This window comes from Bufo bufo, chromosome 1, assembly GCF_905171765.1.
Source record: "Bufo bufo chromosome 1, aBufBuf1.1, whole genome shotgun sequence".
Taxonomy (NCBI): Eukaryota; Metazoa; Chordata; class Amphibia; order Anura; family Bufonidae; genus Bufo; species Bufo bufo.
This window is the reverse complement of record NC_053389.1, coordinates 453087703-453114262: the sequence shown is the minus strand read 5'-3', so window position 1 is coordinate 453114262 and position 26560 is coordinate 453087703. Positions and strand designations below refer to the sequence as shown.

Here is a 26560-nt window from a genome sequence, read left to right as displayed (position 1 = left end):
AGTGTCCTTATCAATGGGGGAAGTGTCTATGGTTCAGAAGTGAGTGTTCATCATGCAGACAAGTATTCACACAAGTATTGCCAGTCCCTCCTAAAGAGCTGAACCTGTAAGCACATACACATCGTGTGCTAGGTACTTTATAACGTATGACGTATGCAGGGTGCACTGCACGTCCTATCACAGTGCGGACTATGTGAGCGGGAATGTCACACTGCGCCTGCGCGGATATTCTCCCAGATTGTGTTTACGGAAGCGGCTGTTACGTGTCAGTGCGGAGAGCGAGGGATTCTGGGAGTCCGGCTGATGGCCGAGCTGGAGGGCTGACAGCTCTGTTCTCAGCCGGGGACATGTTCTAGGAGCCCGTACGGAAGGGTGGCTGCCTGCTCCGCACCAGCCACAGACCCTAGTCCCGCTTCTCCTCTGCTCTACCGCGGCGCAAACGGCAAACATGTCCTCCTCCACCAGCAGTCCCGAGGCCATCAAGAAGCTCCTGGAGAACATGCAGAGTGACCTGCGGGGCCTCTCCATGGAGTGCAAGAAGAAGTTCCCTCCTGTGAAAGAGGTAAGAGCGAGGAGACAGCAGTCCTCTCACCTTACAGCAGCCTCTTGGCACAAGTTTCTCTGTGCCACCCTGCCATTACTAATCATCATTGATGCCAGTGCTCTAATACCACGTCTGATGTATGTGATGCCTCCTGTATGAGGTGCCTGATGTGTGTGATGCCTCCTGTATGAGGCGCCTGATGTGTGTGTGTGTGTGTGTGTGTGTGATGCCTCCTGTATGAGAGGCCTGATGTGTGTGATGCCTCCTGTATGAGGCGACCGATGTGTGTGATGCCTCCTGTATGAGGCGACCGATGTGTGTGATGCCTCCTGTATGAGGCGACCGATGTGTGTGATGCCTCCTGTATGAGGCGACCGATGTGTGTGATGCCTCCTGTATGAGGCGACCGATGTGTGTGATGCCTCCTGTATGAGGCGACCGATGTGTGTGATGCCTGATGTGTGTGATGCCTCCTGTATGAGGCGCCTGATGTGTGTGTGATGCCTCCTGTATGAGGCGCCTGGTGTGTGTGCGCGATGCCTCCTGTATGAGGCGCCTGGTGTGTGTGCGCGATGCCTCCTGTATGAGGCGCCTGGTGTGTGTGCGCGATGCCTCCTGTATGAGGCGCCTGGTGTGTGTGCGCGATGCCTCCTGTATGAGGCGCCTGGTGTGTGTGCGCGATGCCTCCTGTATGAGGCGCCTGGTGTGTGTGCGCGATGCCTCCTGTATGAGGCGCCTGGTGTGTGTGCGCGATGCCTCGCCTCCTGTATGAGGCGCCTGGTGTGTGTGCGCGATGCCTCCTGTATGAGGCGCCTGGTGTGTGTGCGCGATGCCTCCTGTATGAGGCGCCTGGTGTGTGTGCGCGATGCCTCCTGTATGAGGCGCCTGGTGTGTGTGCGCGATGCCTCCTGTATGAGGCGCCTGGTGTGTGTGCGCGATGCCTCCTGTATGAGGCGCCTGGTGTGTGTGCGCGATGCCTCCTGTATGAGGCGCCTGGTGTGTGTGCGCGATGCCTCCTGTATGAGGCGCCTGGTGTGTGTGCGCGATGCCTCCTGTATGAGGCGCCTGGTGTGTGTGCGCGATGCCTCCTGTATGAGGCGCCTGGTGTGTGTGCGCGATGCCTCCTGTATGAGGCGCCTGGTGTGTGTGCGCGATGCCTCCTGTATGAGGCGCCTGGTGTGTGTGCGCGATGCCTCCTGTGTGAGGCGCCCGGTGTGTGTGTGTGTGTGTGATGCCTCCTGTGTGAGGCGCCTGGTGTGTGTGCGCGATGCCTCCTGTGTGAGGCGCCCGGTGTGTGTGTGTGTGTGTGTGTGATGCCTCCTGTGTGAGGCGCCAGTATTGAAATATTGACAATGTCAGTATCGAACCAAACTGGGCATCAGAGTATTTAAAAATGACTGATACTTTGTAACCCAGTGCATCCCTGCCCCCAACAATCCCAAGAACGGGGGTCTCATTTTCCTGACAGGTCGGGTATGCTGCTCCTTTCATTTTCAGTGGGACCACTGACCGGGAGGCGCTCCTACAGACAGGAGTGGTCTTCATGAGACGTTTGCACAGCTATCTGCCACTGATTCAGAACTCGCCAACAGTTTCCCCATTGACTAAACAAAGAGGACCTTTCACCGGTTTTGACTTTTCAGAATCAGTACCTGGCGCTGTAGGGCATGTTTACTAGATGTGATATATTCATTTTTTTTCGGATTCGCTGCTCCCTGGGCGTCTCCTTCTCCCTGGCTGTGAGCTGTCTAATCACAGCGGAGAGCGTCCCAGCCAGGGAGAAGGAGACGCCCCCTGAGAAACGCAGCAGTCTCTTCCTCGCTGAACCAATGCTATTGATTAGCATACAGGGCACCAAAACAGAACGGGGGGCACAGCGGCAAAATGGAGCAACGGATCTAAAAAAATATGTGCCCTATGACATCTAGTAGACGTGCTCTACAGCGCCAGGTACTGATTCTGAAAAGTCCAAACCAGTGAAAGGTCCTCTTTAATGTCAAACTCCACTCACAGTTCAGTACGGAGATCTGCGATCAGATGTGAACTGGCCGCATCAGAAAATAGTACGATACCAGTAAGAGTCCAGTTAGAGAAAGGTATCTACTATCCAGGGGATAGGGGATAACTATTAGATCTGTGGGGGTCCTACCAATGGGACCCCCACCAATCACATACCTCATGGAAGTGGACATGGCAGCTGGTTGGAAATGCTCCATTCATTTCTATGGGAGCATGGGAGATAACGGAGTGCAGCTCCATGGGGTATGTGGCCCCCGTTCTCATGATGGATGGGGGTCCCAGCAGTAGGACCTCCACCGATCTAATGGTTATCCACTATCCTAATCGGAATACCCCTTTGATCCCAGTCTTTCGGCGATGGTGTCGGTGACTTTGCTGTATCCTTGTTTCTTGCTCTTGTCCTATTTCCCCTGGGGCTGGTCTAGTCTGTTCTTTAGCCGGTTTTCTACTTCTATTCAATGGAAAATGTAGAAATGCAGCATAGAAAAGAGAAAGCTATTTCCTATCCGGAGGGGGGAGCTTTTGTCACTTGTGTCACTTATTACAAATATACATGTAGATGTAATATTTTTACTGGATCTTCTTCTAACAGTGGATCCCCAGTGATCCATTATGATCAGTCCTTACCCATTGGGCTTTCACGTTTCTGGCATAAAATAGCAAAAGAAGCCATATTTCCCTGATAAATGCACTGGTGCCCCCCGCCAGTCTTTGCTTGCTGAGGTCACTGCGGCCATGTGGGTGATGGGAGCGGCAGACTTGTCAGGTGAGTATAGGTTCTTCTGTTGTTGCCTCCATTTAGGCACTATCTTTTTACCGGATAGCCTACAGCAGCACGCTACACTAGTCTGACCAGGGAAAACGAAATCTAGCATGTCGTCTCTGTTCACACCACAGATTTTCCCTTTCTATCAGGGCTTCTGTTATATTTGACGGCAAGAATTGAGTAGTGGTCAGCAGTATACATGGCATCTTAGAAGTATCGGAGAACTGATGGATCTGTCTTCCCTCCCTTATGAATAGAAGCCATGATACTAGTGTGAGCAGGGCCTAACAAGATGCTGAAAGGCCAGTGGTCCTTCCTTCCCATCTGGTCTGGGATATCCCAGGATGAGTGGCAGAGGATGACCTTGTGTGGTGCCCAGTTGAGCATTGTGAGTAAGGCCTCCTGCACACCACCGTATGCGTTTTGTGGTCCACAAAACACGGATACCAGCCGTGTGCATACTGATTTCGCGCATCTTGATTGGTTCCTGCTTTTTCTAGGCCAGGTTACTAGGTTGCTACGTGCCACTACAGTTAAAGGGATTATCTCCTTAAGACAACCCTAACGGTCTTTCCTCCTAGAAGCTCCTAGCCCCAGTACAAAATCTGTAAGGCTTCCCCCCCCCACCATTCATGTGCTGTATACACTGATCATCCGTAGCATTACGGAGGGACATCCTTATAGCACCATAAGGCAGATAACAATTCCGCAAAACCGGAGCGGAATTACTGTTAATTGCTGCAGTTTCTCCGTAAGTTCAGGGAATTCATGGAAAATGATGTGCTCTATCTGTAAGCAGTTTGTGGTAGACCACTGTGTGTTTTACGTGGTTCTCAGCCACATGATACTGTACTGTGGCCACTATGCGAAATCCCAGCCTCGTGGCAATGGCACCTGTCCGGGATAGGCGTATATTATACAGCAAGAGAATAGTAAGTTCTTAAAGGGATTGTGCACTGCAAAGATACCGATGACCTATCCCCAGGACAGGTCATCAATACCAGATGTGTGGGGGTCCACCTCACGGCACCCCCGCTCGCCAGCTGTTTGAAGGGTAGCGGCGCTCTCTACTTTGCAGCGACGGCACAGTGTAATTACAACGGCTCGCCCCTCACTTGAATGGGATGATTGGCTGTAATTGCACTGCGCCAATTCTACAAGTGAGCGAACGTGACGCTAATTTTGAAGCAGAAGGAGCGCCACTGCCCCTTCAAACAGCTGATGGGCACAGTTACTTGTGTGTAATTGTAGAGGCTGGTGCCAGTAATTAAGGAGGTCTATGGGGTGTTTGAGGAGGAGAACAAGCGTCCCAATTCTTCTGCTTCATAAGAGAAGTCACTCCATAGCGGAAAGCATTCACGTCAGTTGCCATGGGAAGCTAGCAGTAGGGCTTGCTGATCAGCCTAGCTAAAAGATCCTTGAGGAAAGTGTCCAGATTTCAGATTTGCTTGTTTTTTTTTTAAAGCTTTCCCCCATGATTAACAAATAAAAATCAGACATCATATAGTACATGACAATCTCTAACAAAGCTAGAACCAGCCCTGGACCTCACATGGATCCACAGATCTCCTCATTCATTGCTCCGCTAGATTTATATCAAGCTGGCAGCTCGGATGGCTTGTTCTTTCTTAAGGGGCACGTCCTTTCTGATGCAGCTTTCTCCCTGTCACAGCTCATGGAGTGTGTCCTTTCCGCTGCCACTCTCTCCCTGTAAGGCCTGCCTACACTGTGACTTTTCATAGTGCCACTGATTGATTGTAACTTTCAACTCGAGTGCATGTATTTGGACTACTGCTAGAACTGGGATAATTATAATCAATCTGTAGCGCTACAGAAAGTCGCGGTGTAGCCCAGGCCTAACTGTCACATCTTCTAACAGAAGGTAGAGCTGACGGCATCCACCCCAGCGAAGTGGACAGAAAAATAACGAGAGTCCGCACAAAATCCACACCATAAATTGCATGTGTAACTTGCTGTAATTGGTGCGGATTTTCCGCAGGTCTCACCTTGCATTGAAAAGGGTGAAATCTGCCCAGAAAAATCACACAAACAACTGACATGCTGCAGATTTCTAAATCCATACAGCAGGTCAATTTCCACGAAAAAAGCAAAAAAAAAAAAAAATCACATTCACTTTGCTGGTTCTGTATTAGGACTCATGCACACGACCATTGGCTGTTTTCCGGTCTGAAAAACACGGATACTGGCCACGTGCAATCAGCATTTTGCGGAACAGAACAGCCGGCCTCCAGTAGAACAGTCTGATCCTTGTCCGTTATGCCGACAAGAATAGTTCTATCATTTTTCAGGTGCCACGGAATGGACACACGGATGCGGACATCACATGGAGTGCTGTCCGCATCTTTTATGGCCCCATTGAAGCGAATGCGTCCGCAGACAAAAACATATTCGCGTCCATGAGCTCTAATGCTGCGGTTTTTCTGCACGAGAATCCACGTGGGCAAACTGCAGGTAATCCGCATCATGTACAGGTATCTGAAGAAGCTCCTGTCCTTCCAGCAGCTATCCCTGACTATTATATGTAAGGACTTGCTTTATCTGTCTTAGTTATCTGCTTATTTTTCTTATATCTTCATTTTCTCTTATCTTGGGATGGCATTTTGGGGCTTTGGAAGCAATTACAAGTTTGTCATAGAGTTATGGGCCCATGTTACAATGGCTTCAATATGCCCCGTATTTCTTCCACTTTAAGTGAGAAAGAAGGCTGGGTTGACCTTGCGTTTTAGGCCTCCACTGGGCTGGGGTACATGTTTGAATACCTTAAAATCGTACTCCGCTAATGAACTATTTTCAGTGAGACAAACAGAGTTCCGTGGATCAGTCTTTGGACTCCCTTTGACCTGCTCTTGCTTCCATCTTTTTAGTAGTCTAACCTGCTATTCTGGCCATCAGAAAGACGGAGGGAAAGCAGGACTGGTCCACTGAACGCAGAAGTGAATAGAATTTATGCCGTTTTCAGGTGATCCAAAGATCTAAATCCAAAGCTTACCATTTATACGAGATCCAATAGTAGCTCCGATCTCGGGGTCTGTGACTGTATGAACGTGATACGTTTATTATACATATACACTCGCATCCATAAAGTGAAATGTATAGACCTGCTGTAGACAGCCACAGTACCGGAGCACAGATCAAATCATAACTTTTCACATTTGTATCATTGGCAGAGCTAGGCCACCAGGTAGAGAAACGTTTGCTCATGCCCCTCCCCACGATCATTACATAGCATATTATTGGGATGACACATTATGCCAGTTTAGGCCAAGGATCGGGTCAGTTACCGGGAATGAATGATCACACAAATACTTGTTCCTGATAATTGCCCTGTGTTAATGTACCAGTGCTTGCATGAAGCAATCTTTGCTTGTCAACAGGAATGGTAATGGACAGTCGTCCTAACGATCATTCATCCCCATACGAGAGTGATCATTGCTGCATGTATTTTGCTCCTCATTCCAGATCATTGCCCGCTCTGTTGGTCATGTAAAATGGCCTTTACAAAACACATTTGCTAAGATCAGTAATCCTAAAAAAGAGTTGCAAAGTAGTTTGCTCTCAAGGCACACGGACTGGTGGAGGATGCACCTGATTTATGACTAGGCCTGCACCATGCCATGAATTATGCAAATTCTCTGGCAGCGCAGGGGTGTGAAACGCCAGCCATTGATAAATGGCCCCCAGTGTGGTCCAAACACTTTTGCTCTAGTAAAACTACCAGCAGCTCCCCTCTGGATTAGGGCTCATGCACACGAACATTTTTTATTTTTTTTTGCAGCCCGTAGGTGGAACCTTTCAGTTCAATTGGTCCACAAAAAAAATTGGAAATTACTCCATGTGCATTCCATATGTCCACATGGGCGTTCCGCAAAAAAGATAGAACATGTCCTATTCTTGTCCCTTTTGCGGACAAGGATAGGCATTATTACAATGGATCTGCAAAAAAAAAAAAGGATGCAATATGAACGTCATCCGTATTTTTTGCGGATCCGTGTTCTGCGGACCGCAAAATACATACGGTCGTGTGCATGAGCCCTTACTTAAAGGGTCTTTCTCATCTCAGACAATGGGGGCATATCGCTAGGATATGCCCCCATTGTCTTATAGGTGCAGGTCCCACCTATATCGAGAACGGAGCCCCAAAAGTGAAGGAGAGCGCACTGCGCATGCGCAGCCACTCTCCATTCATTTCTATGGGGCCGCCGAAAATAGCCGAGCGCTGGCTCGGCTATTGCCGTCTGCCCCATAGAAATGAATGGGAGCATGGGCCGCACATGCGCGGCACGCTCCCATTCACATCTATAGGAGAGGCGGGGATTAGCGCTTGGTGGTGGACAGACCCCGGGAAATCTGGGGTCCTCCAGCCACAGCGCTCCCCGCTCCGTTCTCGGTATAGGTGCGGGTCCCACCGCACCTATCAGACAATGGGGGCATATCCTAGCGATATGCCCCCATTGTCTAAGATGTGAATATCCCTTTAATGGCTTGCTCACATGTGCTCTCCTGTGATGCAGCAGCCTATTCCTGGCAGCTGCATGTCGATGCTGAGTTTGCCACCGTCAGCCTCTTGACAGCACCCAGGTCCATGCATTCAGCAGGGGGGGCATGAATTTGACTGCTGCATGCAGGACGTGCAGGGAGGAAGACCTTTCACCACTGCCTAGTGATCTGGTTGGTGAGCCCAGGTGTAATCCTTCTTTATGTTACATAGTATAAGAGGTGCCATCCTGTCCCAAGGTCTATCTCCTCCTCCTGTCTCTTCTATCACCTTCATAACTACAAGGCAAAGTCCCATAGCAGTCACACTGGGTAGGCTAAAGCAGGCACTCGAATCTTACCTTCCTACCTTGTTAGCTTAGGCTACTTTCACACTAGCTGGATTCGGCAGAGTTCAGCAAAAACGCTTCCGTTACTGATAATACAACCATCTGCATCCGTTAAGAACGGATCCGGTTATATTATCTTTAACATTGCCAAGATGGATCCGTCATGAACTCCATTGAAAGTCAATGGGGGACGGATCAGTTTTCTATTGTGTTTGAGAAACCGGATTCGTCCCAATTGACTTAGATTGTGGATGCTCCGCATCTCATGACAGAAAGAAAACAGCAGCTTTCTGCGGTTTGCCCTCCGGTATGAGAATGGAACGGAATGCATTTTGGAGCATCCTGTTCTGTTCAGTTACGTTTTGTCCCCATTGTCAATGAATGGGGACAAAACGGAAAATGTAAACTCAAGTGTGAAAGCTGTGTAACCTGGAAGTTATGTGATGACTTCTGGTCTCCTGCCTGTATAGACAGACTGTATGGACGATCCTTATGGATGTAGAGTCTATCAATGGACCAGCTTCAGGGACTGGATTTTAAGGGTGCCTGCACTCTGTGCGGATTTGTATGCAGAAAAGCCGCATGAAAACTGCATTAAAAACATGATTAAAAATAATAAAAACTGCACAATTTCAGAATTTTTGGGGATTTTCTGTGTATTTAAAAACCCCCATAGAAGTCTATAGGGAAACCACAATACTTCAGATCTGAACAAACCGTTGACACGCTGTGGATTTTAAAAGCAGCACCACAGGTCAATTTCTGCAAGTACAAAATGTGCACCATATACATGAGTTTTGGCAAATCTCATTCACTTGCATCTTCTGCATGAAAATCCTTGTGAAAAAACTGCACCTAATCCGCATCGTGTGCAGGCACCCTTAGACGGGGTCACACGTGACAAATCCACAGCGTTGTACAATATCGGCAAAGTTGATGAGAATTTCATCCACATGCTGCACAAAAAAATGTGACAGAAAAGGTGCGGCATTGCCGATTTGAAATCAGACGCATGTCAACTTATACAGCAGATTTTACCCTTCGCAAAAACCGCATGTTATATTTCCACTGGATTTTCAGGCACTTGTGAACCCGGCCTAACAGGAATTATATATCGTGATCACTGGGTGCATGTTATTTTCACATTATTTACTAACCGTAACAAAATTGGCTATCCCCCGATTTTACAGCCGATCAGGCATGTCTTATGACATTACCTGGGAGTATAAGAAATTATAGTTCCCAACAGACGTCGCAATAACGCCTGCACAAGCATCATAGACGCTTGTTCAGGCCATTTTACTCCCTGGAAAAAGTCTAAGGCTTACCAATACGCCCTAGGCTTTCCCCCCACATTCATCAGCGCAGTGAGCGCTGTGAATGGCACAGGCAGCGCAGCGATGCTGCCTGTGCCTGAAATAACCAATAACATAGCTCCTCACAGCAAGGAGCTTTGTTACTGGTTGGCTTGGACGCGCGCCAGAGCGATACAGGTCCTGCAGCAGGGAAAGCCGGTGGGAGCTGGAAGGAGGAGGGGCTGGCTGTAGGCAGGCGAGCAGGGCATGCTGCCCAAGGACCGCGGGAAACGCTAAGGAGCCGCAGACTTGTGTAACTGGTCCCTGGTCTGAAAGAAGAGCTGCCCCCGTGCCTGTGTTTCCTCTGGCCCCTGGGTGGAGCGGGCTGGGGGGCAGGAGAGTTGTGGCAGTGAAAAGCTTAGCCTGTCAGTCTTCAAGTGAGTGATTCTCCCCTCCCCCAATCATGGTTGCGTCCAGTCTTCCAGTTCTTTGCACCCCCCTCTTCTTCCTCCTGGTTCTGTCCACCTTGCTATCCCCCCATAACTAGCACCCGGCTCCGGCTCCTTCTGTCACCCCACTAGTGATTCTGCTCCTTCTGTCACCCCACTAGTGATTCTGCTCCTTCTGTCACCCCACTAGTGATTCTGCTCCTTCTGTCACCCCACTAGTGATTCTGCTCCTTCTGTCACCCCACTAGTGATTCTGCTCCTTCTGTCACCCCACTAGTGATTCTGCTCCTTCTGTCACCCCACTAGTGATTCTGCTCCTTCTGTCACCCCACTAGTGATTCTGCTCCTTCTGTCACCCCACTAGTGATTCTGCTCCTTCTGTCACCCCACTAGTGATTCTGCTCCTTCTGTCACCCCACTAGTGATTCTGCTCCTTCTGTCACCCCACTAGTGATTCTGCTCCTTCTGTCACCCCACTAGTGATTCTGCTCCTTCTGTCACCCCACTAGTGATTCTGCTCCTTCTGTCACCCCACTAGTGATTCTGCTCCTTCTGTCACCCCACTAGTGATTCTGCTCCTTCTGTCACCCCACTAGTGATTCTGCTCCTTCTGTCACCCCCACTAGTGATTCTGCTCCTTCTGTCACCCCACTAGTGATTCTGCTCCTTCTGTCACCCCACTAGTGATTCTGCTCCTTCTGTCACCCCACTAGTGATTCTGCTCCTTCTGTCACCCCACTAGTGATTCTGCTCCTTCTGTCACCCCACTAGTGATTCTGCTCCTTCTGTCACCCCACTAGTGATTCTGCTCCTTCTGTCACCCCACTAGTGATTCTGCTCCTTCTGTCACCCCACTAGTGATTCTGCTCCTTCTGTCACCCCACTAGTGATTCTGCTCCTTCTGTCACCCCACTAGTGATTCTGCTCCTTCTGTCACCCCACTAGTGATTCTGCTCCTTCTGTCACCCCACTAGTGATTCTGCTCCTTCTGTCACCCCACTAGTGATTCTGCTCCTTCTGTCACCCCACTAGTGATTCTGCTCCTTCTGTCACCCCACTAGTGATTCTGCTCCTTCTGTCACCCCACTAGTGATTCTGCTCCTTCTGTCACCCCACTAGTGATTCTGCTCCTTCTGTCACCCCACTAGTGATTCTGCTCCTTCTGTCACCCCACTAGTGACCCTGCTCCTCCTGTCACCCCACAGGGAAGAAGCTGAACAGATTCCGCCAACTATAATGGGATCCGTTCAGTCTCCGCTCAGGATCTGTCTTTTTACCAGACCAAAAAGTGCTGCATATAAGGCCTCATGCACACGACCGTATTTTTTTGCGGTCCGCAAAACGGGGTTCCGTTTTTCCGTGATCCGTGACCGTTTTTTCGTCCGTGGGTCTTCCTTGATTTTTGGAGGATCCACGGACATGAAAAAAAAGTCGTTTTGGTGTCCGCCTGGCCGTGCGTAGCCAAACGGATCCGTCCTGAATTACAATGCAAGTCAGTGGGGACGGATCCGTTTGACGTTGACCCAATATGGTGCAATTTCAAACGGATCCGTCCCCCATTGACTTTCAATGTAAAGTCAGGGGTTAATATACCATCGGATTGGAGTTTTCTCCAATCCGATGGTATATTTTAACTTGAAGCGTCCCCATCACCATGGGAACGCCTCTATGTTAGAATATACCGTCGGATTTGAGTTACATCGTGAAACTCAAATCCGACAGTATATTCTAACACAGAGGCGTTCCTATGGTGATGGGGACGCTTTAGGTTAGAATATACTAAAATAACTGTGTACATGACTGCCCCCTGCTGCCTGGCAGGTGCTGCCAGGCAGCAGGGGGCAGCCCCCCCTCTGTAGTTAACACATTGGTGGCCAGTGTGGCCGGCCCCCCCCCTCCCTCCCTCCCCTGTAGTTAACTCATTGGTGGCCAGTGCGGCCGGCCCCCCCCTCCCCTGTAGTTAACTCATTGGTGGCCATTGGCCCCCCCCTCCCCTGTAGTTAACTCATTGGTGGCCAGTGGGCCCCCCCTCCCCTGTAGTTAACTCGTTGGTGGCCAGTGGGCCCCCCCTCCCTCCCCCTCCTAATTAAAATCTCCCCCCATATCCGGTGGCAGCGGAGTGTACCGATCGGAGTCCCAGTTTAATCGCTGGGGCTCGATCGGTAACCATGGCAACCAGGACGCTACTGCAGTCCCGGTTGCCATGGTTACTTCGCAATTTGTAGAACCATTATACTTACCTGCGAGCTGTGATGGTCTGCGTCCGGTCGGGAGCTCCTCCTACTGGTAAGTGACAGGTCCGGCCGGGAGCTCCTCCTACTGGTAAGTGACAGACGGATCCGTCTGTATAAAAACTAACCTACGGACACGGATGCCAATCTTGTGTGCATCCGTGTACTTTCACGGACCCATTGACTTGAATGGGTCCGTGAACCGTTGGCCGTGAAAAAATAGGACAGCTCCTATTTTTTTCACGGCCAGGAAACACGGATCACGGATGCGGCTGCAAAACTGTGCATTTTCCGATTTTTCCACGGACCCATTGAAAGTCAATGGGTCCGCGAAAAAAAACGGACAACGGCCACGGATGCACACAACGGTCGTGTGCAGGAGGCCTAAGGCTTTTTTGTGTGGTCTTTTGACAGAATCTGCCACAGAGGCTCCAAACGGACCCTCCAACGCAGATGTGAGCAAGTGTAGGCCTATATATTATGAATTTGAATTACCGTAACTTTCGTACTCCTCCTCGGGTAAAAATACTCCTCAAAAATGGTCAGAGGAGTATTTTTACTCTTCTGGAAAAAACGTAGTGCGACCTCTGGTTCCCAGTTTCTTTATTATAAAAATTGGTTATGCTGTTCAAGAGGGACCTGGGTGACTTAGTTTCACACTCGCATTAAAATCTTCCGGCAGAGGAACAGCTGGCTGGAGTTCATCGTATCCGGCATAGCTGGATCCAGCCTGTTTCCAGCATTGGACAAAAACTGGTGCAAGAATACTGGAAACAGGCCGGTGCCTTTATAGTCAATGGGGCCTGGTGGCATCTGGTATCTGTGCTGGTGCCATGTTCATATGTGCCCACATTACGGAGAAAAATGACATTTTAATATATGCAAATGAGACTCTAGGAGCAACAGGGGCGTTGCCATTCCACCTCGAGGCTCTGCTCTCTCTGCAACTGCTGCACCTTCGACACTTTGATTGACAAGGCTAGGAAGTGTAGATGTCATCACACTTGGTTCTGTCAATCAAACTGGACAGGGGAGTGGCAGTTGCTGAGTCTCTAGGTGTAATGGCAACACCCCTGTTGCTCCTAGAGGCTCACTTCCATATATTAAAACATATGAACATGGGGCCAACACAGATGCCTTCAGCCAACAGGTCAGCCAGTGTCATAGGTACAAATCTGCTGACAGATGCCCTTTAAGATTGAAAGTAATAATATCACAAGTTTTGGATTTCTGGAGAAGGAATGTTGATCCAGGGATTTATTCTGTTTGGCAGATTTGGAGTCGGGAAGGAATTTTTCCTATAATATGGGGCAATTGGCGACTACCCGTGTTTTTGTTTTTTGTTTTTTCTCCTTTGGATCAACACAGTAGGATTGGGCTTGATGGATCTGTTGTTTTTTTTTTTCCCTACCTCGTCAATTATTAACAATATAACTATGGTTGACATACCAGCACAGTGGAAAATCTCTGATAACCTGAACTTGTGTGTAAATGGAAACTGGTACAGGTTCTGATAAGGTCCATGCACTGCTCAGTGTTAACCAACAGAAGCACAGGAAATATGGCGATAACATCCGTCTAACACCACATGCCAAAATAGAATTAGGATGTGCAGACCTCTCCCTCTGTACTGACTGAACCACAGGTGGCATCCTTTCTCCAGCATACATATATTATAAGGGCAAGGCTACTTTCACACTCGCGTCTTGTGCGGATTCGTCATGGACGGATCCGTTCAGATAATACAACAGTCTGCATCCGTTCAGAACAGATCCGTTTGTATTATCTGTAACATAGACAAGACGGATCCGTCATGAACTCCATTGAAAGTCAATGGAGGACGGATCCGTTTTCTATTGTGCCAGATTGTGTCAGTGAAAACTGATCTGTCCCCACTGACTTACAGTGCATTGTGTGCCAGGACGGATCCGTTTGGCTCAGTTTCATCAGACGGACACCAAAACGCTGCAGGCAGTGTTTTGGTGTCCGTCTTTAAAGTGGAATGGAGGCGGAACGGAGCCAAACTGATGTATTCTGAGCGGATCCTTTTCCATTCAGAATGCATTAGAATGCAAACTGATCCGTTTTGGACTGCTTGTGAGAGCCCTGAACGGATCTCACAAACGGAAAGCCAAAACGCCAGTGTGAAAGTAGACATACTCTCGTCTCATAAAGTGATGGCATACTGCTAGGATCGAAGCCACTCCTTACCAGGAAAAACTTTGAGGTTTGAACAACAATGATAAGAAATGAGCCACAACCCTCTCTGAATTAGGAGCAAAGACTAGGTTGTTGGGGGTACTTGGGGTTAGGTTCCCACCAGTCAGACACTAAGTGAATACCGCTATACTTGACATAGTGCATAAATGAATGCTCTTATCTCTCACTTTATATATTCCAGGCTGCAGAATCCGGGATAGTGAAGGTAAAAAACATAGCTGCTCGGAGCAGTGACGTGCTGACAGGTAATTGCCCTGCTTACCTCTGTAGCCCAGTGAAAGCGACGCTTCACCTTTGAATAATATTACTTACATTATCATATTATGGATAAGCTAGCATCTTTGTAATATACACTGCCGGTTAAAAAAAAAAAAGTCGCCACCTGGATTTAACTAAGCAAATAGTTATGAGCCTCCTATTGGATAATTACTGCATGGGCGATTATCTTTCAGCTGGCAACAAGTTATTTAACCCCAACTGGTGCAATGAGTTGCTTCTCATTTCTTAAACAACCATGTCGAAAGACACATCTCGTGGTCGTGGAAAAGATGTTAGTCTGTTTGAGAAGGGTCAAATCATTGGCATGCATCAAGAGAAAACATCTAAGGAGATTGCAGAAACTACTAAAATTGGGTTAAAAACTGTCCAACGCATCATTAAAAACTGGAAAGATAGTGGGGACCCATCGTATTCGAGGAAGAAATGTGGCGGGAAAAAAAATCCTGAATGATCGTGATCGGCGATCACTTAAACATTTGGTGAAATCAAATCGAAGAAAAACAACAGAACTCAGGGCTATGTTTAATAGTGAAAGTAAGAGCATTTCCACACACACAATGCAAAGAGAACTCAAGGGATTCTGACTGAACAGCTGTGTAGCCGTAAGAAAACCACTAATCAGTGAGGCAAACCAGAGAAAAAGGCTTCTATTTGCTAGGGAGCATAAAGATTGGACTCTGGAGCAATGGAAGAGGGTCATGTGTAGAGATGAGCGAACTTCTGTTTTAAGTTCGGCGTCTAAAGTTCGGCTTCCGGTTAGCGGAGGATCCCGATATGGATTCCGAATTCCGTTGTGGTCCGTGGTAGTGGAATCAATAATCGGCCATTATTGATTCCACTACCACGGACCACAACGGAATTCGGGATCCTCCGCTAACCGGAAGCCGAACTTTAGACGCCGAACTTAAAACAGAAGTTCGCTCATCTCTAGTCATGTGGTCTGATGAGTCCAGATTTACTGTTTGGTAATTTATGTAAAAAATATGTGTCAAAATTTAAATAAAACACATAATTTACACAGATTTACTGTTACTATTCCAGAGTGATGGGCGCATCAGGGTAAGAAGAGAGGCAGATGAAGTGATGCACCCATCATGCCTAGTGCCTACTGTACAAGCCTGTGGGGGCAGTGCTATGATCTGGGGTTGCTGCAGTTGGTCAGGTCTAGGTTCAGCAACAGTATGTGCTACAAGAATGAGGTCAGCTGACTACCTGAACATACGGAATGACCAGGTTATTCCATCAATGGATTTGTTCTTCCCTGATGGCACGGGCATATTCCAAGATGACAATGCCAGGATTAATCGGGCTCAAATTGTGAAAGAGTGGTTCAGGGAGCATGAGACATCATTTTCACACATGGATTGGCCACCTCAGAGTCCAGACCTTAACCCCATTGAGAATCTTTGGGATGTGCTGGAGAAGGCTTTGCGCAGCAGTCAGACTCTACCATCATCAATGCAAGATCTTGGTGAAAAATTAATACAATACTGGATGGAAATAAATCTTGTGACATTGCAGAAGCTTATCAAAACAATGCCACAGCGAATGTGTGCCGTAATCAAAGCTAAAAGCGGTCCAATGAAATATTTTTGGTGGCGACTTTTTTTTTTTTTGGGACGGGCAGTGTATCTTCGTAGCTTTTTTTAACTGTTGTTATTATCAATTTGTCTTTACTCTCTCCTATTTAGAAAAGTTATGGCGCTTCTACAAGTAAGGTAGAAGCTGTTGACAGATCTTCTAATGATCTTATTATTATATTCAGTATAGCTTGTCTCTGTATGACATTGCAGGACAAGAATAGGACATGTTCTATTTTTTTGCGTGAACGAAAGTGCTGATCCGCAAATGCGGACAGCACATTCCGGCCCCATTGAAAATGAATGGGTCCGCACCTGTTCCGCAAAATTGCGGAACAGATGTGGAGCCATTTTGCGGACGTGTGAATGGACCCTTACAGTGTGCCATAGACACAGCTTAAAGGGGGTGTGCCAAGTTTTTAAGTTATCCCCTGTCCACTCCATAGGAAATAATTAGCTGATTGCTGGGGGTCAGACCACTGGGACCCCCAATGATCATGAGAACGGGGGCCCCGTTTCCTCGTTCTGATGGTGCAGCAAGTCATACGTGCGCACTGCTGCTCCATTGAATCTCTATGGGAATGCCGGAGATGGATGAGTACAGCACTCGGCTATCTCCAGCGTTCCCATAGAGAGTGAATGGAGTGGTCGGGAACGGCCTGCCAGATCTGTCCCCATGGACCCTGCCGGAACGCTGTCTGGCTAATTAACTATAATGGGGTCCAGCGGTGATTCGGCTGAATCTCTGCAAATATTCAGAGAATAGGCCGGTCAAACACTGGTTTGTTTCCAGCTGATTCCCAGGATTCTATACTGGAAAAGCCTGCTGGAAGGCTGTGCCAGCAGTGTGAAACCAGCCTAACATGCTAGTCATGCCGCATGTCGTAACAAATTTCAACATCCGTGCATCTTTTTTTTTTTTTCAGTGCATTGTATTTTAAAGTGTAACTGCCGTTTCATTTTTTTTTATACCCTAATGGTATAGTACACCCTGCTGTATAAATGCTTTTGTGCTTTATATAATTGAATCTTTTTCAGTTTTACCTTATAATAACACCCAGCCTCTTCTCACAGCGATGTCATGTGCAGCCGTCTCCTCTCTGATATAAGCAAGAGATGGGGAGAGCTCTGGGAGGAGGAGCATAGCCCTGGGCTTGGGCAGAAGTGGAGGGGGAAGGGGGGGCGGCTTTATATGCTGCTATCTCCTGAATGGTAGCAGCTAGAAACATGGTCTTGTATGAAAGCTGACATTCCAGGCTTTCATACAAGACCAGACTGACAGCTAAAGTCCAAGCATCAGAGAAGAAATCACTGTTAGAAATCAAGTCGGGAATAATCGTGGGTAAAACCTGCTTTTACTTCCACTATCAGCTGTATTCACTGCATCCCGATTTCTGTCAGTGATATCTTCCCCTGTACTGAACATATTGCTGTCATTCTGGTATTGTCCGAAAGCTTGGAATGTCAGCTTTCAGACAATACATATTTCTAGCTGGTACCAAACTAGAGATATGAGCAGCTAAAGCATCCCCTCCTCCCTGTCAGTGTGGAGGAGAATGAGGGAGCATCTGCAGAGCTGACAGGAGGAGAGAAAAAAATAGGAAAAATATATAGAAATATGCTTACTGTTTTCATGTAATTGCAGGGCTTGTCTCTGGTTAGCTGGATGTGAGAGGATACACACTGCTCTGGGGTAGTGGGGGAAGTTATCTGCATTCTGATTGGTCTTGTCTGTCTCTGGTTAAGTTGATGTGAGAGGATACACACTGCTCTGGGGTAGTGCGGGAGGTTATCTGCATTCTGATTGGTCCTGCTAGTTCATGTGAGCAGAGCAAGGGCTTATGGGAAGTGAGGGAAATACAGGATGGCCTCAAGGACAAGGCAAAGATCACCACATCTTATGAAGATGCTGAAATAGAGGCACAGAGAAATAGGGTTGCTAAGGGCTGAATACAGACATCAGAAAGGTAAAAACACGCGGACATAAATAGGGTGTTTTTTTGACGCTTCTCATTCATTTCAATGGGAGATTCAGGGTGGATTCCACCTCAAGATAGGACATGCTGCTTCTTTTTTCCTAATGGAAAAAAAAAAACAAGTGCTGCTTCCCATTGAAATGAATGGGAAGCTCTTTTGAGGTATTTTGGAGCTGATTTTTGAGGTGGAAACGTACTAGCTTGGACTGCAGGATTCCTGCTGCCAAAAAATGAATCTCAAAATAACCAAAAAGTGCCTCCGCTAGAGAGGGGGATCTTATAAAACGTAACTTTTACTGGAAATCTATTTAAAATATATAATATACAAAGGCAGCACAAAAACAAAGTATACAAAAACACTGGTATAAACCAAAATTAAAGACCGTTTACTAGTCAAAAATTATAAACATATACATTATATTACCAATTCTTTTCCGTAGAAGGTTCTTCTATAGTTCGGTAAGTATCTGTGTCCGGGTGTCTGTGGATGACGGTCTGGCTTGACAAGGAAGAAACTGTCCCTGGTGCACCCTATGATGGAAAAAGGGGGACAAACCTGTCAAACTCTACCTACCTGTATAGGAGCACCCGCCCCGAAACGGGCATCCCCGTCCGGAACCTGCCCCTATACTTGGCCAATACCCTAATATATCCCTATGGCTACTCCCGACGTGACACATTTCTGTCTCTGTCACTAGAGTTACTTATTAAAACTGTCAGGGAAAAATCTAAATAACCACACCATTACCACACCAAAAAGGTAATAAAAGTTAATACATTATATGGACCCCAAAATGGTTTCACTACAAAAATCAATCCCCCACATCGACAGAAAGTTTAAAAAAGAAAACACCCAGCGTCTTATTTGATACTATAAGGAGTATTTTTATTCTTCCGGAAAAATGTAGTGTGACCTCTGATTAACATGACCGTATCTTCCATCCGATTGCAAGCTGTGACCTCACACAGCAACGCCAGTGAAAGAAATAAAAAAGTTATGGCTATGCAGTCATTGCAGTGGGACAAGAATGGTGACATGGACTTTCAAGAAGAGGTTAGAAGGAGCTGTTGTGGTGATGAGCTCTGCTGAGGACATATAGTATTTCAGAACTGCTTGAATCCACCAGAACAGGAGCTGCTGAGAACGTAATAAAATAATGTATTACAAAGAGACGTAACTAGTGGTTATCCTGGGTGGAGCATTCCTTTCTACATTGAGCATATCATTATACTGTGGAGCTATAAACCTATTCCTCCTCATAATCATTACTTAGGCATCATCACAAGCACAAGGAACAATTTAGGCAATTTTATAAGCTCTTTATTTAACCCTTTCACCGCCAGGGGTGTTTGGCCATTTTGCACCTCTGGTAGCCAGGACAATTTTTTTCTTCTTTTTTTTTTTTTGCAACATGTACAAATAACACTTAAATTACATAAAATAAGAATCATGCCCATATATTTTTTTGTATGAAGACACCTGAGACATTGTCAAAATGCTACTCACAGGCACCTCTGTTTAAAAGTGTCATTTGTGATAAAAATGGTATGAAAGTTGATATTAGTGGATAAAAGTGTAACCCAAGCAGCAAGTTATACACACCTCCTAAAAATAAAAGTTCAACATACGCAGAGTTCATACCTACCACTTCATCTTACATACCATGATATCATCAATATCCGATCGGCAGGGGTCTGACTCCTGGCACACCTGTTGAACCAGAGGCTGGTGAACGCTGCAGCACCCTGGCAGCTTACCAAGCACAGCACCATACATGGGATAGCAGCTCAGATCCAATGATTCAAAGGGGTTATCCTATCTTAGACAATGGGGGCATATCGCTAGGATATGCCCCCATTGTCTGATAGTTACGGGTCCCACCTCTGGGACCGGCTCCCTACAAGGAGAACAGAGCGGAGAAAGTTTGCGCAACCGCCCTCCATTCATTTCTGTGGAGCCGCGGAAAATAGCCAAGCGCTGGCTCGGCTATTTCCGTCGGCCCCATAGAAATGAATGGGAGCGGTGGCCGCGCATGCGCGGTGCGCTCCTATTCACTTCAATGGGAGAGGCGGGGAGCTGCGCCTGGTGGTGGACAGTCACAACTCTCCCCGGCTCCGTTCTCCTTGTAGGTGCGGGTTCCAGAGATGGGACCTGCCTCTTTCAGACACCTATCAGACAATGGGATAACCCCTTTAAAGGGAACCTGTCATCAACTTTATGCTGTCCATACTAACGGCGGAATAATGTAGAGACAGGTGAGTTGATTTCAGCGGTCTGTCATTTAAAAGGTAAAAGTAAGTGGTTGCCAAGAATTTTTGCAGACTGGGCCTGGAAAAGCGTCCCGGCCACCTGAGAAGAGTCCTGGTTATTCATGAATCCCTGCTCTCCTGCCACCTGCTGATGATTGACAGGCTTCTACCTAGTTTTCTCCCTTTCTCTCTAGGAGAGAACTGCCAATCATCAGCAGGAGAGCAGGAGATTATGGATAACCAGGACTCTTCTCAAGTAGATCTGACTCTTTTCAAGGCCGGGGCTGCAATGATTGAGGCTGGTTCTCAGCAACCACTTACTTGAAGCTCATGAGTGACCCACCGCTGAAATCAGCATTTCTGTCACCATTTTATACTGCCCTCAGTGAGGTCAGCATAAAGTTGATGACGGGTTCCCTTTAAATTGGACTGAGCTGTGCCTAGGCCACGTGACAGATCTACGGTGACCAGAGGTAAAAATACTCCTCTTACCGTTTTTCAGGAGTATTTTCAGCCGAAGAGGAGTACGAAAGTTTAAGTAATCAATAGATATAATAATAATAAGGCCTAAATAACGTTGAGAGTTTGCTATGCACTGACTCACTGCACCAGCAGGCCATGGCTGAGCAACTGAGCCAGAACGTGTTAGTGCAGTGATCAGTTTATCCACAGGCTCTTGCTGAGCACCTATGCTGGAGCCTGCTGGTGCAGTGATCAGTGAGGCCTCTGACTCAGATTTAGCCTCTGGACTCTTTGATCACTGCACAGCAGGCTCTGGCTGAGCACCAGCAGGCTCTTGCACTCAGTCAGGGCCTACTGGTGCAGTGAGTCTGCGGGCTCAGGTGCTCAGCCTGCTGACTCACTGCACCAGCAGGCTCTGGCTGAGTACCTAACACAGGGAGAACACAGGAGCATTTAGCATCGTACTTTACATTCCGGTGTCAAGACTCTGAGAAGTATGATGACCTCTAGTCTGGCAGTCACCTCCTCACCTCTGATGTCGGCAGCTGGCTCAGCAGGCACGCTGCGCTCTAAGTGATCCCATTACCCCGATGCAGGGCAAATGTCAGTGCTCTGCTGTCTGTCCACCGCTCCCCAGACATCAGTTGGCCTCCTCCTGGGCTGCTCTCCCGTCTTCATGGAGCCACTAGTTAGCCTACACAGTCAGGGACACTGGAGCAGCATGTAGAAACCGCCAATGAGCAGCCTCCCTCCCTAATAACAAGCTCCTTACTCGCTACCAACCCTACACATGCGAGTAAGGAGCTTTGCTATTGGATGTTTTGGGCAACAGCAGTATTGCTACGCTGCCCATGAGATTCAAAGCGTGCAGTGCGCTGGTTAACTGCATGAAAAGCCTTAATGCATATTCATACGCACTAGCCTTTTTTTCAAAGCGTAAAATTGCCTGACCAGGCGTCTATCAAGCTTGTACAAGCATTATTGCAACCTCTGACGGTGATATCACTGGCCTATGAAGAGGCCTAAGCGTTCATGGAGCACCGTGGCCTATTCCAACCACTGATTGGTGGGGATCCCAGGAATCTGACCCCTGCTGATGTGATATTGATGACCTATCATGAGGATAGGTCATCAGTATCAAATACCAGATAACCCCTTTAACTTTCTCAGTTAGACTTTCGCTGCTACAAGAGAGAGACGCCTTGTAGCGATTTGAGCATCACACATTACACTGATAAGTACAATGCTCTTCTGTCGACATGATTAACTAGTCCAATCAAGGGCACAATAGAGCTGTCATACTGTTATCCCAATTCTACACCTACTATTATCAAGAGAATTACCCTTCAGAGAACATTTTCCACTGACGGTAGCAGTAAACGGACAATGTATTATCTATCTATATAGGAGGTCTTCTCATTTGTGCTGACTTCTACATAAGGACAATATTCTGTATGTAATTTTTAATGACCTAATACTGCTGAAATGAAAAAGCTAAAACCCCCTTTCTGATGGATTTTCTTTATAAAACTCTCATGTCTTTTGAACAGTTCTGCTGTTAGTACTAGTATCAACTCCATGTTGGCTATTCTGGAAAAATTGTGATGTTATTTTCTTCTTGTCGTCCTGAAGCATTGAAGGAGAACAGTTCTGAAGTAGTTCAGCCATTCCTGATGGGCTGTGGAACAAAGGAACCGAAAATCACTCAGCTTTGTCTTGCTGCTATCCAGAGACTCATGTCACATGAAGTAGTGTCAGAGGTATGGGGGTCAGATCATAGGCCGTTCCTTCTTCTTACACTGAATGGTTCCGACCAGCAAATCAATCGATTAATTTTTCCATCACACTCATTGATTTTCAGTTTTTTTAATTATTTTTATTAATTATTTTAGACTTTCCAGTTTTATTTTGTCAAATGAAAGGGTAGATGGACAATACATTGGGCGCACACACTACAAAAAGATATACAATAATGCTATATGTCAGGCTGTTCTTTGGTTATTATTGTATAAAGTGTGTATTCACCTTTTCCGGACACCATTTTACGTCCACATCTATGCTGCATATAGATATCTTGCAGTGACCCTAAGTACCTATATTTCTTATGGTATATACTTAGGTCACCTTCACAGCACTGTTCTCAATTCCTGTTGTCCTGCTCCATTATACTAGGAGAACAACAGACGCACTGGAAGTGCCGAATCCAGCACCAAAGTGAACCTAATGTCACTAGATGGACTCGGTTAACTATAGTTTCAGTATAGACGAAAAGATGTGCCGTAAGATTGTTAAATAATTAAAGGGGTTGTCCCATTAAGACAACAGAACATTGGATCATTGTCTAAAGGGTGTGGGCTGGGGCCCCCGCCGACCTACAGAATTGAATGGAGCAGCAGACACGCCCAATAGAGTTGATAGGGGCAACAGCATGCATGCTTGACTGGTGAGCACAGGCCTCCCGCTCTTGTGCTCGGTGAGGTCTGCAGCTGTTGGACCCTTGCCGATCAGACCGTTATCCCCTATGCACACGGAATAACTAAGTTAATAAGTTGTCTAAATAGGACAACCCCCCTTTAAACAACGTTTTTTAAAGGTTTTTCAACATTTAAAGGGTTTTTCCACTTTATGGCTAATGTTAAGATCTATTGGGGTTATTTATCAAACTGGTGTGAAGTAGAACTGGCTTAGTTGCCCATAGCAACCAATCAGATTGCTCCTTTCATTTTGGACAACTCCTTTGGAAAATTTAAGGTGGAATCTGATTGGTTGCTATGGGCAACTAAGCCGGTTCTACTTCACACCAGTTTGATAAATGACCCCATATGTGATATAGCAGAATGTGCAGCTTACTAATATACCCCTTCTTGAAAATCTATACTATTTTCTGTATTGGTTGTCATGTCCCTTCTTGGGCAAGCCTTCCCTCCTGTCCACATAATGATCCCCTCCATGAGATTTGGTCAGAGGGAGGGGCAGGTGACCAGACATGTGATCCAGGCCCCACTAAAACAGAATGTTCCTTCACGCCCACGTAAGTCCTGGACGTTGAGGATTTAGTGCAGGTGCAGTGGAGGAGGGGGAATGATATGCCTTTCCATCTGCAACCATCTTATGGATGGATTTGCTTACCTGCTCAGAGAACAGCTAGCTTTTGTGTTGTCCAAGGAAACAAAGGATGGGGAACCAAGAATGGGGAGCCTTAGATGGCTAAAAGAGCCTCTGGGCTAGCATTACCAGATAAGGGAGCACTGAATTAGTTGTAACTAGGATTCATCTGAAAATATTGAGGGCAGTAATTAGCTGCCTGTTCAGTTAGGGTAGGTTCACATCTCCGGGAACAAACTCTGAATGTCTGTTCTGTCAGAGGAACAGACTACCGGAGTTTACCGTGTCTGGCATAGCTGGATTCCGCTGGGACCCCTTAGAGGCTTAGACTATAAGCAGATCTGGCGATGTGTGTCAGTACCCTGGCTATGCCGGAGACGGTAAACTCCGGTGGTCTTTTCCTCTCCAGGAATAGACTACCAGAGTTTGTGCCAGAGTTGTGGACATAGCCTTACTTGGTTTCTTAAAGGGTTTATGTAACCAAAAGCATTTATCGCATATCCACAGAATACGTGATAAATGTATGATCTCTGGTAGGGCTGCACGATATGGGAATTTTGTGCGATTGCGATTAGGCCCCTAAAAATTCCGATAACGATATGCGATGCAATATTTTAAGGGAATTGTGCTAGAGGTCTATTTGCTTGGATTTTCAAGGCAAAAGCACACAGAAATTACTGATAATGCTGAAATGTAGTTATGCTTAACTCAAGAACTGAAATGCAGTGTTTATCAAAATAAAACATCTTTTTCTAAATTAATCAACATATTAGCATTACTGCAAAAGTACAAAATACAAAACTTGCCATTTTCTTAATAGCACTGAACAGAACAGATAAATAAAATAGAATAAATAGAAGAACATTTGTTCATTAAAATAACGACTTGCCTCCAGCCCCTCCTCCCTCACTGTACCTGATGTATCGCCGGCCGCGCTGTGCAGCATAGCGGCCGGCGATACATCCGTGTCAGCAACGTAAAAAGTCAACCATCGCTTTATAAGACGCACTGCCATTCTCCCCCCCCCCCCCCCCCACACTTTTGGGGGGAAAAAAGTTTGTCTTATAAAGCGAAAAATATGGTAATACAATTGCAGGATTTTTGGGTCGGCCAATTGGCGATTGCGATATGGCGATTTATTGCGATTGCTTTGGCGATATATTGTGCAGGCCTAATCTCTGGAAGTCCCACATTACTAGAACGTGGGTCCCGATCCCCCATTTTGGTGATCTTCAGCAGTAGTCATGCATAAACACTGCTGTCCAATTCAAAGAGAACCAGATGCTTGGATATCTCCTGTGGATAGGTGACAAGTGCTTGCAGTCCATGTGTTTAATGTTATTTCATGATATTTAATGCCCTGGTCACCCCTGAATATACTGTAGAGCATACGTACTGCACTTTTGGTATTAACTCTTTGTTCTCTATCTCCAAAGGCTGCTGCTGGCAATATAATCAACATGTTATGGCAGCTGATGGAAAATGGACTAGAAGAACTAAAGCTTCTACAGACCGTATTGGTGCTTCTCACAACTAACACAGTGGTTCATGATGATGCCTTATCGAAGGTAATAGTTCGCTCCACATCGGTTTATTTAGCAATGCCTGTATGTTAAGGGTATTGTATTTGCACAAAAGATTTCATATCAGAATTGTCCCCTATATGAACAGGAGAGATTTTGATAATGGAGTGGATTTATGCGGGAAGCCTGGCAGCAATGTGTCAATGCTGTATCAGGCCAGCTGGCACGAAACCAGTGGATATATTGGTCCTCCATGTACCGCTTGCTAATCAGCTGGGCAGTTGGTTAGGGAAGCTCATTATATGTAGTATTAGATGGCTCTTGGAAGCTCATACTACATAAGACATGATTTGCATTTCCCTGAGACGTCCACAGACTAGAATCAGTACCTGATGTGTGACAGGCCTTCCAATAGAATTCTCTGTACAGTTTATTAGCTACATATTTGCCAGCATTTTAGAATACAGTTGTATTGATCTTTAAGGGGTTTTCAAGTTTGAAAGCCACATAATACAAAATATACATTTATGAAGGTATGTGCAATGTACACACACAAAAATTACGCAATGGAATAAAACTTTCTATGTCTGACTGTAATGATGATATATGTGAGTGATTACAATATTAGAGAGAAAGGATAAGCTTTTTGGGGAAAACTGAACGATTGAAAGGAGGCTCTAGTACCCTGTTGGGTGCCTGTAGCCTGGATACAAGATGAGATACAGTTGAGTATGGAGTTTCCATATGATATTCTGCCAAACATTTGCCCACAGATGTTGCAACTGGGTCTGTAGTTCCTGGGCGCTTGTAGGTTGCTGAAGTTGGCATCCCAACTCGCCCCCATAAATTCTCGATTGGTGATTAAATCTGGTGACCGGGCAGGTCAAGGAAGTGTTTTAATCTGAAAGACACATTCCTGGGTAACCCATGCTTTGTAGACAAGCATTATCCTTCTGAAAAATGCCATTTGGAAGCTATGAGAGGCAACACAGTACATGACCTGCACCTTTATGGTGA

At 46.6% G+C, this 26560-nt stretch overlaps 1 protein-coding gene across 5 annotated transcripts in view; it reads left to right on the top strand.

Moving 5' to 3' along the window:
* Window positions 1-254: 254 nt before the first annotated feature.
* The window catches only part of MON2 (MON2 homolog, regulator of endosome-to-Golgi trafficking), a 117930-nt gene continuing 91624 nt past the window's right edge, over window positions 255-26560 (top strand). For 4 of the 5 annotated variants that reach the window (XM_040408411.1, XM_040408393.1, XM_040408403.1 and 1 more), the window contains exons 1-4: window positions 255-562; window positions 14550-14613; window positions 22548-22675; window positions 25457-25588. In XM_040408411.1, coding sequence (XP_040264345.1) covers window positions 449-562; window positions 14550-14613; window positions 22548-22675; window positions 25457-25588 — 438 coding nt within the window. In that variant the 5' untranslated portion in view covers window positions 255-448. The remainder of the gene's footprint in view (window positions 563-14549; window positions 14614-22547; window positions 22676-25456; window positions 25589-26560) is intronic. The other variant, XM_040408419.1, reaches the window with a different exon arrangement.